At 40.3% G+C, this 19,312-nt stretch overlaps 1 protein-coding gene across 8 annotated transcripts in view; it reads left to right on the top strand.

Moving 5' to 3' along the window:
• Positions 1 to 19,312, top strand: part of FHOD3 (formin homology 2 domain containing 3) — a 405,358-nt gene that overhangs the window by 322,774 nt on the left and 63,272 nt on the right. For 5 of the 8 annotated variants that reach the window (XM_074899443.1, XM_074899442.1, XM_074899437.1 and 2 more), the window contains 4 exons: positions 601 to 651; positions 5,175 to 5,389; positions 12,181 to 12,486; positions 16,168 to 17,057. In XM_074899443.1, coding sequence (XP_074755544.1) covers positions 601 to 651; positions 5,175 to 5,389; positions 12,181 to 12,486; positions 16,168 to 17,057 — 1,462 coding nt within the window. The remainder of the gene's footprint in view (positions 1 to 600; positions 652 to 5,174; positions 5,390 to 12,180; positions 12,487 to 16,167; positions 17,058 to 19,312) is intronic. The other 3 variants (XM_074899444.1, XM_074899439.1, XM_074899441.1) reach the window with 2 other exon arrangements.

Here is a 19,312-nt window from a genome sequence, read left to right as displayed (position 1 = left end):
AACTCAAGGAGAATAAAGAAGTGAAAGGTCCTGTCCAATGATCCTGAATGCACCTTGTAAGAACGGAGACTCCATCCTACTTGGTAATGGCAGTCTGCTGACCCATTTCTAGCCGTGGCAACTAAAACACACTGAGTAAATGTATTTTAGAAAGAGCTCCATGCCTTGGTCTAGCCTGCCAGATGCTGCGGTCCCTGTTTTGGGGCATTCTACATGAGGCAAATGAGGATTGGTTTATTAGCCACTAATGTGCCTGCTCATCACCGATGAGTCCAGCTCATTGTATCTAATTTCACATACCAGGGTTCAAAATGTGCTTCAAGTTCTTCACTTTTTGCGTTCTTTTTATAATTAGTTGTATGACCCTCTGAACTATGTATCTGGTGTACACATACCCCTGGTGTATGCATGGATAAGTGTACACACACACTTTTCAGCCATTTTTACAGAAACAAACTAATAATTTTTGTCGACAGCAACCTTGATTGTCTCTGACCAGCTTGTTTATACTGCTCTTGGTTTCTCCTACTGTACTTGTACTTCTGTTACTTACCTTATTCTTCTGGTTTCCTCTGCAATTTACTGCAATTCTCTTTTTAGCCGTGATTATTTAGACAAAAGAGAAGAACTAAGACAAGCAAGAGAAGAGAGGTTTGTATATAATGCACCCATGCTTCCCTTTGGTTGTTTGCACTTCCTATATTCTTTACTGCAGAGCTGTTGTGTATTTACTTTTTTAACTCTGCATGCACAGAACACCTCTATTCCAAAAGACTTCTATAAGAGAGCAGTTGTTTCATTAAAGAGGAGAATGAAGTCCAGCTGTAAGCACAGCAATAAATGATGAGCAGTGGAACTGGAATGCATAAGAGTGATTGATGATCTATCTTTTATCTATTTGTGTGGGAAATAAGCTTACTTCATTTGCCTCAGAAATTTGCCTGAATTTAGTATAGTTATAAATTGAATAAGCCTGTCTTTCTCACCCAGCGGGTCCCAAGCTTTCTGGAGGGTCAGAAAAGGCAGCTGAGGATAAAGGAAATTGGGGTCACAAGCATTGCAAAATTGTAGTCACAGGCTGATGGAAATGGTTCTGACCCACTTCCAGCATATTTTTATCTTTCAGAGCCAAGTTCTCTTTGCCAATCTCTCTAAACATCAGTGAGTAAATTACAAAGCTTAGGAGTGTTTATCATTGAGGCATTGTTTTAGTTTTATTTAAATAACTTATTTAAAGGGACTGAGGGTTTGGGGTTTTTTTCCTTTTGTTAATTCAGTTAAGTAGTTTAGAAACTCTGGGTTAGGCTGGGAGCTATGTGCTTATGAAAGCACATTTTTCAAGGACTACTCGTCTAAAGACCTTTGCTTTTCAGTACCTTCATCTCTACCTTCACTAGTAATTACACCCTAGAGGGAGCTCTTGTTTTTACCTTAAAAATGTGCATGTTACTGAACAAATAGTAGATGAAAAATCATCCAGGTTGCTTCAGTTCTTTTAGTTCCTCTAGAGGTTACACTCTGGAGATACTTTTGGATTGTCAAGAACTGGAATTACATTATCAAACTATGAGAGCAGTCGTCTTAGAAATCATAGTGCTGCATTTTAGTTTTGGGTTGTTTGGTGTTTTTTTTTTTCACAAAATCATCATGCAGGAGGCAATTCATTTCTGCAGACTGAAGTCTGATCTGCTGTGGCTAAAGAAGCTAGTATTAAAAAATTACTTTGACATCTCTAAGAGTAAGAAAAGGTGGATGGGCTTTCCTTTGTCCTTCCAGTCAAAACAATTACAAATACTTTAAAGCATTTTCTGAAATAAAATGCATCTGAGCCCATAAGCATCACACACTGATCTTAGCTGAGTAAATCCTTTTACAGCAAGTGTGCTCGTCAGCAAGCTTTGAAACAAATTAGAAGTGGGCTCACCAGCACTTTCAAGTTGTAAGGGAACATGCCAAGTAAACTGGAGTATTTTGGGAGAATTGTTCACCAGCAGGGCATCACTGCTGTGCAATGTGAGATGATTTCACTGGTCATTAGGAATGTGCCTTTATCCTTAGGACTCTTTTGAACTGAAATGTTAAACTATCAGTTCTTCCGCATAAAGAGAAAAGACACATGTTTGCTTTGACAGCACATAAATATTGGAGAAAACTGCAAGTGAAGTCTTGCACCAGTATTACATTACATTGGCCTTCTGTAACTATTTTTTTAACAAACCCTTTGCACAAACGAAGTTTCATTTCCTATAGCAAGTTGCATGTTGACTTGTTTTAAGAGAATGCATGGACTGTGAGAAGGTGCCAAAATCCTGGTTAAATCTGGATTGTGTGTTTCCTCCATATCAGTTTGGAGAAGTAGAAGAAGATAATACTCAGCATGTAGGAAAGTCTCTGTTAAAAACATTGGTTTGTCTAAATTCTCTCAACTCTTTGAAGCATTCTGTGTACTATCACGTTCCCCTGGAGCTCCAGAATAGGGGCACCCACTTCTCCAGTGGCTCTGCGGTGACCTGAGGATAAGGAAGAAAGATTCCTGCAGTTTCAAGGGGTCCAAGTGTAATTCAGCACCATTTGTTTCCCTTGTTCTTGTTGTTTGATGATTTGAGGCGTTTTTTACTTTGCTTGGTTGTGTGTTTCCCAGTGGTAATTTAAAAATAAATCCAAGAAAGGTGAGCTCCCAAGCCCTCTCTAGTGTGACTTAGAGCTCGAATACTCTTCACCTCATAACTTTGATGGTACGTTTCAAGTCACCCTCAGGTCATTGCTCAGAGACCTAGAGAACTCAGAATTATATTTTCATTTACTTAAAGATGATAAGTGGATTGTCGTGTTCCTGAGGTGTACCAAATGGATAGCCCTCAGACTTCTGGCTCTTTGTCTATAGAAAAAGAGTTGGCATAAGCATGATGACATCTGAAAGTTTCCATGAAATATAGAAATATATACAGAAGCAATGTGTCAATCCTGTAGTGGCGGAACTAATTGCAGCAGAGGGGTGGTATCTTATCCTTTCAGCTCCTTCAGATTTTGGTCTTCATGAGACCTTGTGTATTTCATGCTGGCATTTGTTCATTTTTAAGACATTGGGCAAAACCAAAAAATAACCTAAATAAATGTATTTTATCAAGTGTGAAGTGTTAGTAAGTGATTCTTGAATGATTTTTATTTCATTGTTAAATTGCTGTATCTACTTATTAGGCTTCCCATTTGTTAACTAGTTACTCTGATGTGCTGCCAGGAGAGTTGCTGTTCCGGTTCCCTCTTACAGTATAATGAACAGATATATTTTGAGAAGGCACATCTCGATGGTAGTCCTCTGCTTTGCTGGTTGGCTGTTCAGTGCACAGCTACAGAAGCTAAAATGTTAAAGCAGCTGAAAAAGAGCTGAGGACAATAAAACGTTGTAGCTCCCCCCCTTACAGAAGGATCCATCCAGATCTTTGCTGTAGTCTATTGGCAAACTGCAAAACCCTCCTCAGTGGCAGCCAGCTGGGCTGTACCTGTTTGAGCTAAGTGATCAAACTGAATGGCTCTTTATGAGTCTGAAGTCCCATCTGCTCTGCTTGTGAGGAGGCGGAGGGTGCAATACGTAAGTGACCGACGTTAAAAGAAAGACTGGCTTCATGAACTGTAACAAAACATTATGCTAATGCCAGCAAAAGGCTTTCTCCTCTATTGAAAAGGCAAAAATCGTTCTCAAGAATTGGCTTCATGTTAGAACTGTAAACAGTTCCTATTTTATAACCATACAAGTATGTGGCTTGTTATATTTTCATCCCAAGTCTGTAGGGGTTCTTTTTCTTGCAGAACTTGTTCAAAGCCTGTGCATACCTCTGGAGGAATAAAAGAAAATGAGTTTGTTCTTCATTATTGCTGTTCACAGTAAAGCAAATTGCCTCTGAAAACACAAGGACTGCTCTTCAAAGTCACATTTCTATGCTCTATATGGATGTTTGCAAATGTGCATGTGTGTGTGGCTACCATATGCACTAAGCATGTTTGTTACCACATATGGCTGACTTCTTTACCCTGCCTGCTTTTAATGCACCCTTGTACACTAATTCAGGCTGTCAGTGTGGCAGAAGGGGGGCGGAGAGGTGTTCCCTGTTAAGAAATGTTTACAATGGTGAGTTATAGGAGGATGACCACAGTGTTTTGGGGGCGTAAGCAGTAGTCTTGATTAACCTGTTTAACAGTTCACTTCTGGGTAAGACAAACAGTCTAAAGCCTGATCCAGCTGTATTCATGAATTTATTCCTTAGCAAATAATGGTGGATAAAATTAGCAGACATCTGGAAGAGGCACATATTTCAAAGTTATTTTGGTCGAAATGTATAAAGCACACTATGAAGAATATGATTGGTAGCTGGTCTTAATAAACAGTTAGTGAGTTCTGCCTGCCTAAAATGCAAAACAGATGTATCTTTGTTCTTTTAAAGTGACTTTGATGAATAAACTACATGTGACGTCAGGTCCAAGCTATTGGATGTCTGAGTCCGGCAGAGAAATTTTTTAGAATAAAAAAAAGAAAACTTTCCATTGTAGACTCTGGAGAGAACAAAGTAAATTCCAGTGCATTGCTCTCAGAGCAAATAGAAGCAGGTTCAGAGACTTTAGATAGTCAATCCAAACATTTATTATTGGTATTATTTTCAGGGAGATCTGTTTTTGTCTGCTGCACTGAACCATTTTCCTCCCTTACAGCAAGTCTCAGACTTTGACTATTTGCATCAGTATTAAGGGGCTCTGGCTTTGGAGGGTTGGTGGTTTGGTTTTTTCTTTTGGGGTTGGTTTTTGTTTTTTTTTTCTCCCTCCCGTTTTCATTTTGGGAGAGGAAGGGCTGGGAGGAGGAGGAGGAGGCGAAGGAGGAGGGTGAAAAGGAGGACAGACAAATGCTTCCAAGAGGAGGACTATGCAAACACAATACTTTATCTAAAGACTCCTTAACTCTGCTGGGTTTTGCTTTTGTTTTGTCATGAGCAATTTAATATTTTTCAGGGCAATAACCTTTGCTTTGGTGTGCGTTTTTTGGCAGATTGAGCAGGCAGGCAGTTTAGTACTGTACCTCTTGTGTCAGGAAGTCAGCTCATTCTCTGCAGGTGTTTCATCCATAAACAAGCATCAGCCACAGACTTCTTTTTCTTTACGGAAACCCTCTGGAATTTAACTTTCAGATACAAATACTTGGAGAGGTTGGCAGCAGAGGAGTATGAAAAGGAGCTGAAGAGTCGGAGCGTAAGCCGAGGCAGAAGTGAGCTGTCCTTGAACCTGAGATCTCCTTCAGCGCCATCCTCACCTGTACCCAAGTGCATCAGCCCAGTATCCATAGAGTCCCAGGAAGAGCTGAAGACCCCTTCCACACCTTCTGGGACCCCTCAGCCCTCAGAAGGTAAGTGAAAAGGAGGGCAGGGGAAAGAGCAGTGGTTTTGTCACAGTTTCTGTCTGGCTAGCAGTGATTTTTGATGCATGAGTGCAAAAATATAACCTCTGAGGTGCCAGTAAAGGGTCGTCTTTGTTTCATGCTGTCTTCCTAAATTTCCTCTTTTTTTTGGATGGATTTGGATATCTTCTATTCAAGCAAAGAATACACTGCTAATTGTTGTTGTGATTTATGTTATCATTATCTGTTGCATTAAAATGGAATAATTGGATAATACAGCATACAGAGGGTCTTAATTTTAGCATCATGTTCCTTGTATATTAGAACTTACCGAATACTAAACCAACAATATTCCTGCCAACAGATTTTGCTTATGTGGATTCTCTGAAAGAAATGCAACAGATGAATGCCAGGATTATAATAACCTTCCAGCAGAGCACAGGCTGAATGGGACAAACAGAAAAGGTCTTGAATTGAAGGCAGGGAGGCTGTGTTGGTTATTTTTAACACCAACAAAAACTCTTAAAATTGTAGCACAAGTAGTAAAGGACTTAAAAGAGACCACAGACAATTAGTAAAAAGGAAAGTATAATTAGTGTTTGCACGGTTGGTTTGCTGTCATATAATTTATTGGTGTACAGAGCAATATTTTTTGTGTGTGCACGTCATTCTGCCACTTGCATCATGTACTCCCCCTTCAGTCCTCAAAAAAACACCCACCATACAGATTTATATTTACGCCACATGATGATGCATTAACATTGGGAACTAGAGTGCATGTTGAGGGTGAATTATCGCCATCATTCATTTTTATTTTATTTGATTTCCTGCTACGTGCTATTGGTGATTAATGCATTTGTAACTTGCACTGCTTGGTTTTATTGAGTGTTATGGCTGGTAGCGTGCTATAAAGCGAGGCAATTTAAGAAAAAAGTTACAAATACTGAATGTTGCATATGTTTATCCTCACTGTACTGAGTAGGTGAAATTTATTTAATTTAGGTTTATATATTTTCCCAATTATATTCCCGGTTTTCTTGTCTGGCACCTTAAAAGTCTCAGTGGAATCATTTGAATTTAAAAAACATGAATATTTTCCTGTAACACTGATCTACAGAAACATCCCGATGCCCATTTTCTTGAGTGCAATATTGCTTTTAGAGCAAATAAGCTGGATTTTTCCACCATTAGGATTTCAGAGCTGGGTAGGGAGCAAGTATCTCTTTTATGATGATTATTTTAACATATTTCTTCTGGAAGCATTCAAAAAAAAAAAAAAAAGCAGCATGAAATGGAGCAGCACAGTCCATTTGGAGAGTACATTTAGAGCAGGTGTACAGGGCAGCTTCAGGCAGCCAGAATATGACAGAGCTATCAACACATGTGTAGGTAGGACATCTCTACTAAAACTCCTGGCAATACCAGTAGGCATCAGAGGGCAGCACCTGGTAGCCTGGCAAATGGACTGCAAGGAGCGAACATATGGATGGGGCATGGCAGGCCTCCAGCCAAGGGCAGCTGTGCAGGCAGATGGCCAGGACAGCACCAGAACAGTGGCCTGATATCTGCATACTTCAGTGGGAGCTGTACATGGGGAAGGACTGCTGTTTCAGGACTACCAAAAGCTTTGGAAAGATCATATGAAGTAATGAGCATGTGGGCAAGGCAGGCTCTCTCATCTGGAGGTGGCGAGATTATTGGATGCCAACTAACATGTGGTAGGCTTATTTATAGATTTTGTGACATGGCCTCTAAACTATTATCTGAGTTCTTTAAGCTCTATAAGAAACTAAAATCTCAACTTTTACTGTTCTTAGGAAATGTTATGAATCCCACTCAATAAGTAGAGAAACTGAGGCATTAATTTGCTTAAGCCAGTTGTAGGAAAGCTGAAATAGAGCTGTGGACAGAACCCAGATTACTTGCACCCCAATCAGTTGCTTTGAACATGAGGGTCACCATCTTCCCAAGCAAGGATGAAACTGCAGAAGGAAAACAGTTTCTGAGGTCTGTGCATAGGACCCTCTAAAGACTGCAAGAATGGTGTTAATGGACATGTGATATTTGTCTGCAGAATTCAGAACCTGAAGTGAAACAGGAAGTGTGTTTCTCTACTAGCAAAACAAAAAGCAACAAAAAGGTGATTTTTGGAGTCAGATGTATTTTATGCTGTTTGTGCTGAAGGTATCCTCTGGCCAGCTAGTATCTGCTGGGCTTAAGAAGGAAATGGATTTTGTCTATGGAACTTTGTCCCACGCTGTGAAACGTCTCAGTATCATTACCCAATACAAAAATCTGGCCTTGCTGAGCTAAAGTGTTTTCTCATATAAAACAATTGGTTCCACTACAGTAATCAAGTCTTGTAAGACTTACTCTTGTAAAACTTGGGGTATGGCATTCAGAGGAAATGAAGGCAGTCCCATAACTACAAAATGGAACTTAATTTTTTTTTTCAGAGCAGCTACTTCATCTTTTGTAATTTCATTGGAGAATATTTTATGAAGTGCACATGTGCAGTAAAGGAGAGCAACAATAACCCAAGACATCTCTGACGTCAATCCACAGAGGAATTGGAGATGAACCCTCCTTTGAGAGGAGCAACTTTTTTAGCACTTAAGTAAGCAGGCCAACCCAAGTGCACACTGTGGGCAGTAGGAAACCTTCTGAACATACTAGTAGCTGAGCATGGTTCAAATACTGCCTGAAGGATGACTGGTCAAAGCATCTCAGCAGATGGAGAAGCACCAGAGCATGAGGGTGCAGTGAGGCCTTTGCAGCCCCACTTGTAGAGACAAAGGAACCATGATACACAAAGTCAGAGGAGGAACTGGGGTGGGGGACAAAGAAAGATCATTTCTGACTTGATGAAGAAAGAGCCAGCTCCCTACTGGTGATCACTCTGTGCTAGTTTTTACCGTCACAAGAAGGAGTGGGAAGAAAAGACTCAGGTGGGGGTGGAGGAAAAGTCCCTGCTGAATTCACAGCAAGAGGAATTCTGTGCTGGAGGAACTGAAGGGAGATAACCACCAAGACTTTAAGCAGTGCCCGAACAATTAAACTGAGAGGGCTGGGTAGGTATAGTCATCTTCGGACTTACTGTATGTATCCTCAAGAGACACTTAGTGTATGTATCTCCAAGTTCCAAGTAGAAAGCAGAGAAAAATAGAGGAAGAGGCGGTTGCCTAATCTATTACCTTGGTAGGAGATTAGATGTGGGCCTGGAGGTATGTTTTCTCTGAGGGCTTATAGGACTCAGTGGGGTTGAGGTCTTATCGGCAGGCACTAAGGATACAGCATCTTGGGTCTACTTCAGAGTTCATTTATAGTTTTGTATCAAAAGAAAGGTCATTTCCTTTCATTTCCCTGTATAGCATTATAAGTTCGTAGCCATGTTTTTCAGAAGGGAGCAGCTTGCTGTCCTCTCTAACCTCTCACTCAAAAGAGGGGTGTCACTAACATCTAATCAGATCATAGTGGATCAGGTTGCTCGGACTTTATGTGACCAAGTCTTGAAAATGTCAGAAGATGCAGCTTACACTGTCTCTCAAAACAACAAAACACATTCATTGAGGGACCCTGCTACCATCTCTTTTAGTGATGAATTTACATAGCTTCTTTGGGAGATTTCACCCTTCTGAGAAGTCTCATTTTTTTCTAATAATACATTTTCAGAGATTAAGTTCTTTAAATACCCAACTCATTTGTTTTCACAGCAGGGAGGGAGGGTAAAACTAAGCATTGAGAGAAGTGTGAAGAGTAACATATGAAAGTGAAAATAGATTACCTCTACTACTGAATCTGGCAATCCCAGTTGAGGTTTTAAGAACTGTATAAGTGTAAGAAAAAACAGATGCTTATAATGGCATCACACTCCTTAATATCTCAGGAACGCGTTCTGTGCTGTTGATGCTTTTTGATATGACTGTGCTTGCTTCCCTGAGTCTTTGTGCTCCCCACTAGAAGAAGTCTGAAGATGGGACAGAGCCTGATCTATTATTTAACTCTCTTGCCACCTGCAAGGTTGCCAGTAGTGTTTTGTTGGGTGTGAAAATGGGTCGAGTAGATACGGGATTGAAAGTTCCAGCTCATTTCAAATAGGTCACCCCTAAGCATTTACTAACAATTGTAACTTTTAACAGCTTTAGAAGTTCTCGCCAATATCAGCACAGTAGACTACAGGATGGAACTGCAAGTGATGGACACACATCTAGCTTGCTGGTTTTGTTCTCCTGCTAGTGTTTGCTGATAGATTTGATTTTGAATTGCTTTTTAAAGGCAGGGACTTAGGTCACTATTTACAAGTTATTTGGGTATAGAAGGATTGTTTGATATTATGCCTAAAGAGAGAGAGGCTGTCAAAATGAATGTCAACATATCCTTGTTTTGTTCTGGAACTGCTTAGATTTTGATGCTCCTTGAACTCAAAAGAGCAGGCTGTGTCAGTATATTGCTCTTTACTTTTTGTTATATGTTAGATTCTACTAAGATACTACATCTTTCTGGTACGTGTGGTATATTCCTTGTTTGAAGAGTATTCAGAATTCTTTCGAACAGTCTTATTTTCTCAAGCACTTCTTATGTCTCCCCTGACTTTATCGTTCATGATGACAAAGGTGCCATAAGTATTAGCAGTCCTGGTTATGTTCTAGTCAACTTCTTTCTCCACCTGAGCTTTTGGGGTTGACTTTTTTGGTTATTGCATGACAGCTTTTTTTTTTTTTTTTTAGGGAGAAATATCTGAAATTCATATGAAACTATAATTATTCAAGGACGAATTATGACATTTGTATATATGGATCATTGCAGTGTGGCAAGTTCAGAGTCTTTCGTGCTACAGTACCTCGTTAGTTCCAGGAACTCCTGAAGGATTCCTAAGCTTCCATCTCAGTCATATTAAAATCTTGTCTTGACTTTAAAATGCTCTTGTTCTATACCTACACACTGACAGCTGTGGTCAGAAACACACTGCTGGGATTCAGAGTGTCTGCCAATTTCTTGCCAGCTCTCTCTAATTTTGATTCTCCCTTAAGCAATGTCCAGGGTACAGGCATAAGTAAGGTATGTTTAGAGAGACAAGGCAGAGTGCAGAGCTACTTGCGTATCTAATATTAGACTTTTAGATGCTCTCTGTGTGGAAGAGGGAGAAAGATAAGCTTCTGACTGAGAGTGTTTTAAAACATCTTACAGGGATTTGAGTGAACATGGGTTATCTAGTAAACATACTATGTGTACATTTCTTTTATATAAAAATATTGTACATACATGTCTGGTAATGTAACTAACTCCACATTTAAAATCAGTTGTGAAAGTGCAGAAGTTTAACTCCAGTGAAATCAGTGGCAAAAAAATCATTTGCAGTTTGTCTGCTTAAATTGTATGAAATGAAGTGGTATAGTGAATAGTGTGGTACTGAAGATGCATTACTGAAAGCTAGTTTTAAAACGTGTGTGTTGTTGTAAAGATAAGCACAGGCATTATTAGAAATCATTATTCTTTATGTGGGTGTCTCAGAAAATAGGATAGGCACACAACATGAAACAATCTTAGGAAAACGTTGTGAACTTCATTATTTTGGCTTATGCTTTCTCAGGATAAATCTATTTACCTGCTCCCTAAAGGACTAAAATTCTTGGATTGTATTCCAGTGTGATACTTTTCTTCCTTCAAAAATTCACGTAGTTCTTGAAGAAAGTCTCATCATATATATCATGTGATCCAAAGACCATGACAAAATCAGAAGGCTCTTTTGCAATGTTGCAATGAAAAATAGTTAACAGAGGGGAAAAAACAAGTATGACTTCATCATTGTAGTTCAGCCACCCAACACAAGATTTAGTACAGAGGAAACTTGGGAAGTATGCAGAACTAACATGCATGCCCATTTTCATCACTCTTGCATGACCATTTCAGTTTTCAGAAAATTGTGAGCTGCTTGATGTGAATATGTGTGGATGCTCTTCAGTTTCTTTGCAGCATGCAGAGAATATTTGCATGTGAAAATACGCTGTTATAGCTAAAAACCCTAAAGGTGAATGAATTCATTTCACTGTCAGTGGTAAAGCAGGGAAGAAGAAACCAAGCGTACTATCAACAGTGTTTGCTGTGTGCAACTGATAAAAAAGCTCATCATATGCCATATGCCAACCAATTGGAAGCTAAATTTGTGCCATATGCCAAGCAGTTGGAAACTTTGTTCATTTTTGATGTGGCTGTTCTGAAGTAAATGTGCATGAAAAAACATACGGTTTTTGTCAGCAAAATGTGTGACAGTGCCATTTCCAGACTGTGCCATTCAACTGTGTTAATAAAACTAATATTTGTATTTTTTTGTTGACGTGTTCCTCATCAGGTAAAAAAAGAATTCTTCCAGAACCCAAAGAAAATTCAACCAAAAGCCACAATCTTCCTCCTTTTTGCTTTTTAAAAGATCTCTTCCTTCCTGGCTCTGTCTAGGCACTGAGCTGTCAATGTCATGCTCAGGTGGGATGCCCATTATCTGCTGGTTCATTCAAATCCTTATGCAAGTCCAACACTGCAGCTGTGGAAGTATGTGTAAAAACAGTGGGCTGGCTGCAGACAGCAAGCAACGGGTCTTGCCACGCCACTCTCACATGCAATGCTGTCGTCGCACAACATTCATCAGTCTGTTGCTCCTAATGTTCAGCATGCCATGGACTTGCTTTTTATTTTCTTTGCATAAGGCACTTGTACAACTTTCACGTCACTCTCCTTTAGAGGAGTGAGCTTGAGACGACTCCGTTGTTAAGTGAATCTCTTTCTCCCATTGTTCTCTCCACCAGTGAGTGCCAGTGAACCCGAACCAGAGACAGAGACAGAACCAGAACCAGAGCAGCAGTCTGAGGCTGAGGCCGAGCAGGGAACGGAGACACCCAAGGAAATAGAGGCTACAGAGGTGGAACCAGAAAGTGAGGTCGAGCAAGGACCAGAGAGAGAGCCAGAAGAAAGTGCAATACTCAGTGAAAAAGAGAGACAGAATGAGGAAGTGAATGAAAAAGACAACTGCTCTGCATCCAGCATATCCTCAGCAAGCAGCACTTTAGAGAGGGAAGAGAGAGAGGACAAGTTAACCAGTGACAATGAAACTGGTAAAGTGAAGCTTTTTCGATAATGAAGCGTTTCTGGTGGGGAAAAAGAATGTTAAATTAGCAGCTCTGTTGTGTTAATTAGCTAACAAACCCTCTGCACCTAAGACTTTCTTTGCCATGGCCAAGTCTGGTCTACTCTCTGCTTGGAAATCCACAGACTTTGGTGGGGTTTCTATGTTTGAGGGACAGTAAGGCCTTGATGAAATGAGGTTTCCTTTGATCCAAAACCATTTTCTTCCCCTAAGATTAATATATTACCTATTGGATCATCATGTTGTAGCAACTTGCATCTCTGTCTCCCAGAGAATTTATTTGGGTTTTCTGCACATAAAGCAATGAGACAAGGGGCCATGCTGACATGATTTATCATGAGATTCCAAATACCTTTTCTTATCCTTTTAGTGGAAGAAGAAGAGCAAAGAGGGCTGCGATGTTTGTTCCTTCCCTCCTGTTCTCCTGTCTTGGTTAGGCTTCAGAAAGCAGAAATACGTAGGAGCTGCTGAACATAGGTATAGGCTGTGGCCATCTTTAGCTCATATGGAGAAGGCACATGAAACAGACCTTCTCTGGAAAAGACCAGTTCTGTAGGGACCAGTGGTTCTGGTCAGATATGCCACCAGGCACCTCTAAAGGCCCAGCCTGAAAGACACACTAAAAACCAGTTTTCCACCTGGAAAGATAATGACAACCAGAGCTTGTTATGCAGCCTGGACAGGGAGGGAATAAAAGGCAGATTTTGACTTTTGTTGATTAATTACTCTTTTCGTCTTTTTATAGGGAGTTAAAGGTATGAAATGTAATTAGGGCATTTGGTTCCCAAGTTTTCTTAGGGCTGAGCAGAGGAGTGCATTGTCATAAGTTTACTAAGAAAGCAAGAATTGCTTCACAGTGTGGAATAGTCTTGCTCTTTCCTGAAAAAAGAGGGCTAGCTTCAAATCACAAGGATTACCTCACAGAGATAAACTCTCATATTGCACTGTTCATATTTAAACCCTATAACTTTTTTTTTTCTTTTTTTCTGGGAAGCATTAATTTTACTCTAAATATAAGAGCTATCTCCTTTTCAGACATCACCAAGATTGAGTTACTTAGAATGCTATTGTATTCTTAAAGAATGTAGATGGATATATATGTAGGAAAAGGAGCGGAGGCATGATAGATGAAGGATGTCGTTACACTGTGACATAGTCCAAGTGCAAGTAAAGGAGAACAAGTTGCAGGTTTTTTTCCTCTCATCATGTCTGTTACCAACCCGTTACCGCTAATTCAGTGCTTATATACTTCTTGCTAAAAGCTTGGAAATGTACACTATTACTGAAAAATGAACATCTTAAAACTGACCTACATTACCAGTAGACCAAAGATTTATTATGTTGTAATATGTAGGAGGTCTCATGTAGTGAATTGTCTTCTCTCTAGTAGGTGAGAAGATTTGGAAAGCAAATGAGAGTACTTTCTCCAGCAGTTCTCACGTTCCCAACAAGCAGTTTGCCAGTTATACAGTGGCCCATTGATTCTGCCCAGATGCATTAAGGACAAATGAATAAAGCATTTGGTCCTGGCTCCTCCTTTATTAGCCATCCTGCTTCCAACAACTCTTGTTTCTCCGATGGTGTTTCAAAGCTTTACTTATGGAGAGGAGGGCAGAAGAGGCCACCAAGGTGGCAAGAGTCTTCACAGCAATAATCTTTGATCAGCAGGTGGAGGCAGCCTTGGGGAGCCCAAATTACAGGCTGTGTCTGGGAGAATTATGATGAGCAGTTTTGCAAAGGGATTAAATCCTGGAGGATCCCCACTGGTGAAACTGAGAGCGGGTAGGTCATGGGGGTCTTGGAGGACCTTCGTAGGAGGGGTCTTGGGAGTAATCTTGAACATCTTTAAAGGTAAGGCTGGGAGTATGGGGAAATCCTCTGTTGGGGGCTCAGCTAGGTAAAATGTGCAGTGTGGGAATGGAGTTGTCAAGTCACATTGTCCAATGAAACTACCTCCAAGACAAATCTAAGAGACAACCTCACATGACAAATCTTGGTGAGAAAGCAATCCCATGGGTAAAGTCTGAGGAAGAATAAACAGGTAATGGAAGCAGTCAAGCCTCCTGCAGGGAAGTAGAAGGAAACAGTTTTGGATCTTGTATCCATTGCTGAGAAAAAGTCTTTCTTTTATCTGGAGTTAAACCTCTGGATCCATTTGAAAATGTGGTTTAGAGGGTGATCTGAGTAGACGTGAGAGTCATTGCTGTCCGTATGCTTTGTGCTGAGAGACATATCCTACATTTTAACGTGGTGTTGTTTTAAAGGAGCAGAGGGGAGTTGTGGGACCCTGGATGATGGATCTCACCAAGGACACACATTCTCAGAGCACAGGGCTAGATGTCATGGTAACAAAGCAACTCCATTGATGAAGGAAGCCATAAAAGATGTTTAAAACATTAAAAGTATTGAAAAAGTTGGGAGCATACAGAGAGAAACAAAGATAAAATGGAAGTTTAAGAGAGAGGACAACTGACAGGTATAACAGAAGATCTTTAATCACAAGCGGCCAAAAGGGCAGGCTAGCAGGCAAAGTAAAATGTTTTTTATGAAATAGAGTTTATAAAAAATATACTAATAAAATGTGTAAAGACTATGGGGAACAGAATTACTGTAAGTACAGTAAGTGTGAAGAATTATCTTTGTCCATGTTTAATCACTTCATCTGAAGCCCACTGGAAAAAGAAGCACCATAGTTTTTAGACACATTATCCACATTGGTTAACAGTATTATATTCAGGGAAGTGTAGTCAAAGAGACGCTTACATCATTTATTTTTACAGTTTGACCACTATAGTTTGTTATTTATGTTGCTGTCTCAAACATGGTATTTTGCAGATTATTGTTGAGAAAAGCAGTAGTCAGAAAAATGAAGCTTCATTACAGTGACATTTTAAATGATTGTAATGTGGGAAGAAGGCCATTAAGTTTCCAATGCTATCATATATTACAGGGAGGGTAACAGTGTTTGATGATCAGCATTTTAAAAAATCTTTCATAAATGTGCTCATATTCCTAGAAATAGCTTTTTAAATCTTGCTTATGCTTATACTCTCTGAGTTGCCCTGAGAGCTCTGGGATTCAAAGAGCTCATGTTGTGAAGATGGCCCAGGTACCCAGCCAGGAGGTCTGAGGAACAGCCAGATGTGGAAGGTGTCCTCCCTTAGCCAGCAGGGAGGGAGGAGCAGGAGTAAGCAGTTACATGTTGACCTTGACATCAGACAGGGAACGCCTCTTTTATAAGGAAGTTTTCCTGTGGTGGTTCCAGTTTATGGCCAGGTGAAAAGTACAATGGTAACCTATCTGTCATGATATTTAAGCCCCATTCCAGATTACTACATGTTCAGAGCATTTATGCACTGTATAAAATGATCTGGGGTAGTAAGTACAAAGTGAAACCTGACAGATTTCAGGAGAAACTGAACCTTGAAATCCCATTCCTTTTCTGAAAATTACTCCCAGCTCATGAAGATTGGGCCATATATCAGCACTGTCACTTATTTCAAAATTTTCAAAGCTACTGCTTTCCCAGTTTCAGACTAATTGTGCATGTGTCCCCCAATTTTTTTCTGGTTGAAGAGTGTTGAAGAGTGTTCTTGGTGCTCTGGCTCCCTCCCCTTGACCCTTCCCATCTGTGTGTGTGTGATTGCAGGTCCTTGGTCGCAGACCATTCAGGATGCTGGTGTGAATGAGCAGTGCAGCAACATCCTCAACAACAAGCGGTTTATGCTGGACATGTTGTATGCGCATAACAAAAAACCCAAGGATGAAGAGGAGAAGGAGCTGGAGGCGAAGGAGGAAAAGAAGGAGACGGAGGAAAGCGAGGAGTCACTCACTAGCCTAGCCAGTAGGATCTCCATCCTTCAGGCCACAAAGCAGGCCAAAGAGGAAAGTGTCAAAAAGATGGAGATTGGAAATCTGGACAACCAAGGCAGCGTGAAAGCCTTTGCGGAAAAATTCAACAGTGGTGAGCTGGCCAAGGGGACAGCCGTGCCTGAAGATGAAATCAGTGAACAGGTCCCCGAGAAAACACCAGCACAGCCAAAGAAGGAATCTGACTACATCTGGGATCAGCTCATGGCTAATCCTAGAGAACTTAAAATCAAAGACATGGATTTTACAGACTTGGGGGAGGAGGATGATGTAGATGTGTTGGACATGGATATGGGTCCTGGGGACTCCCTTGTTCCCCCTCCTCCACCTCCACCTTCTTTTCTGGGTTTGCCTCCTCCACCACCTCCCCCACTGTTTGGATGTCCGCCTCCACCTCCACCCTCTGCTAATTTATTGGCTCCTCCTCCTCTGTTCAGCACTCCTCAGGGTTTAGGGTCACCCCAGGTTCCTAGGGGTCAGCCAGCATTTATGAAGAAGAAGAAAACCATCCGTCTGTTTTGGAACGAGGTACGGCCATTTGAGTGGCAGTGTAAAAACAACAAACGCTGCAGAGAATTCCTGTGGTCGAAACTGGAACCCATTAAGGTGGACACTTCCAAACTGGAGCATCTCTTTGAGTCTAAATCCAAGGAACTGCCTGTCACAAAGGTACAGATCGTATTCAGCTTGCTATTATTTTGCTATTGTATTGGTATTCATTCTGACTTCTATCTGGATGATTTATGTTGTTTATATGAAAACAGTGGAAATTACTGAATGTGTTTCTAGCTTGGCCTATGACAGAAGATATTCCATGGCCTGAAACTAGGAGATGAGCTTAGGGTGCTGTACATGCCAAGCTGCCCTCCTGTCTCAGGCCTACTGCTTTTGGGCTATCACTTCAGGTGGGGAATACCAACAAAGTTTACATTAGCGAGTTCATAGCTGAGTGCCAAACCTAGGTATTGAAATATGAAATATTTTCTGTTACATTTGTATAAAGGTCACAGCGTGATGATTCATATCTGTGTATTTGACAGTTCTTCACTTGGTAATATTTTCCTAATCGTTATGTGGAAAGGTTACAATATCAAACTGGATCTGCTGCAAAGAGCCTACACATGTGCTTTGTTCTGAAGGATCGATTTATCAGCTGGACCAAGCTAAACTCTGCAGGGGTGTCAGGTTTTTGTTTTATAATGATGAACAGGCCTATTTTAAATCCTTAATTTGTACAATGTGGCTATCCAAATTTTAGGATAGAAGCTGGCACAGGAAATAACCTCTGTAGCTAGGATTCCCTCTTCCTTAGTATTGTTATAAATAAATTCACAAAAGCTGGTGACATGGCTGTTTAACATTAGACTCCACAACAAAAGGAAGTCTTTTATAGTTACATTTAGTAGGAATTTGAAGTAGTATTAAAAAAGTTATTAGCTTGAACATTTGTTTTTCGTGGCTATATAAACTCTTTTTTTCTAAGCAGAATAATTGGTATCAGGGAAACAAATGGGGTTTTTTCCAGTTAAAATGCTAGTAAAGGATGTCCATCTCTCTTACTTAAAATAAATAAATTGCTTGTATGTTTTCTCTGTATGCCTATATGTTTATAGTGACATAAAAAAATAGTACCCAGAATATTTTACTTCTCTTTGGCTGGCAAAAGTTGTCCTATATATTAAGTATCATATATAATATTGTTTGCTCTTAATCTGGGGAGACTGGATGTCTTACAGTAAAAGTTCTTCATGTCACTTGTCTGGGTTATTAACTCAAAATTTTCAAATAATCATTCTTGATCTTCTTGGCCAAGTGGAAACATTGCAGTTTGAAGAGTTAAGCCTCTCATCAAGTACCTAGCAAACAACGGGTACATAAATAGATGGCTCACTTAGATCCTGCCATTGCTGTTCTTAGCTGAATTTTTTGTAACACAGATGCATGTATATCTGAAATTTATGGCATAGCAGCTATAAAACACATTCAGCTGATCGTTCATTTGGTCGATGCTGAGATTAATCTCTCTCTAATTCCTTTTCTGCCGAGGAAGGAATGCTGGTGACATCATGGTGTGTTACTCCTCATCTCTCTCCCTGTAAATACAAATCTGCCACAGGTGGTCCTTAGATGGAAGGAATGAGAGCATTTTCTTAGATCCATAAAACATTTAATTCCTCGAATTGAATGTGGAATGATGACATATTTGCCGTTTCCAAGCTTCAGCTTTGTGCTAACTGCCAGTATTGTAATGGATCTCTCTGTCTGATTCTTAAATCTTTTATTCCTACCCAAAATTTTGATAAAATGTTAAATTGTTGAAATTTTGACTTGTTTACTTTTCCAGCCATTCACCATGCACGTTCCCAAACTGCCTTTGGCTATTTTCCCTTCCTCACACTTGCTTCCCAAACCTGCCTGATGCTTTGGCACAGCTTTTGGCTTCTGGCTGGAAGATGAGTGAGCAGATTTCTTTGAAATTAGTGCAAGTCTGAGGAATGATTTAGGTGACTGCTTTCCTCTTGGAGACTAATAACTGCTCTCTGCATGAGACGTTATACTTTTGGCTCTCTTTCCACCCTGTCCCATAATACAGACACAGACATCTCATTGTCTCTTTAGAGAAGACAATGGTGACCAAGGAGTACCGTAGTGGAAGCCTGCACAGACTTCTGATACTCCTGCCTGGTTTTGGTGAATACCAGCAAATCTTCTAGGGTAGAAGACAGTCCTTGGATCAAGTGAGAGTGGGAATAATTAAGCAGACCACTGAATCTGAAAAAGACTTGAGGTTTGGTACAAAGATTGCACTCAAATTAGGATAGCTCTTGCTTTTTCCAGACTGCTTGGTTTATTTCCAGGGAGTACATTCCCCGTTGTGTCTAGTTTCTCCTGTCCAATGGCTGCAATCCAAAACAGGTTTATTG

The sequence above is a fragment of the Athene noctua genome, chromosome 2 (assembly GCF_965140245.1).
Source record: "Athene noctua chromosome 2, bAthNoc1.hap1.1, whole genome shotgun sequence".
Lineage (NCBI taxonomy): Eukaryota > Metazoa > Chordata > Aves > Strigiformes > Strigidae > Athene > Athene noctua.
This window is presented reverse-complemented; position numbering and strand designations above follow the sequence as displayed.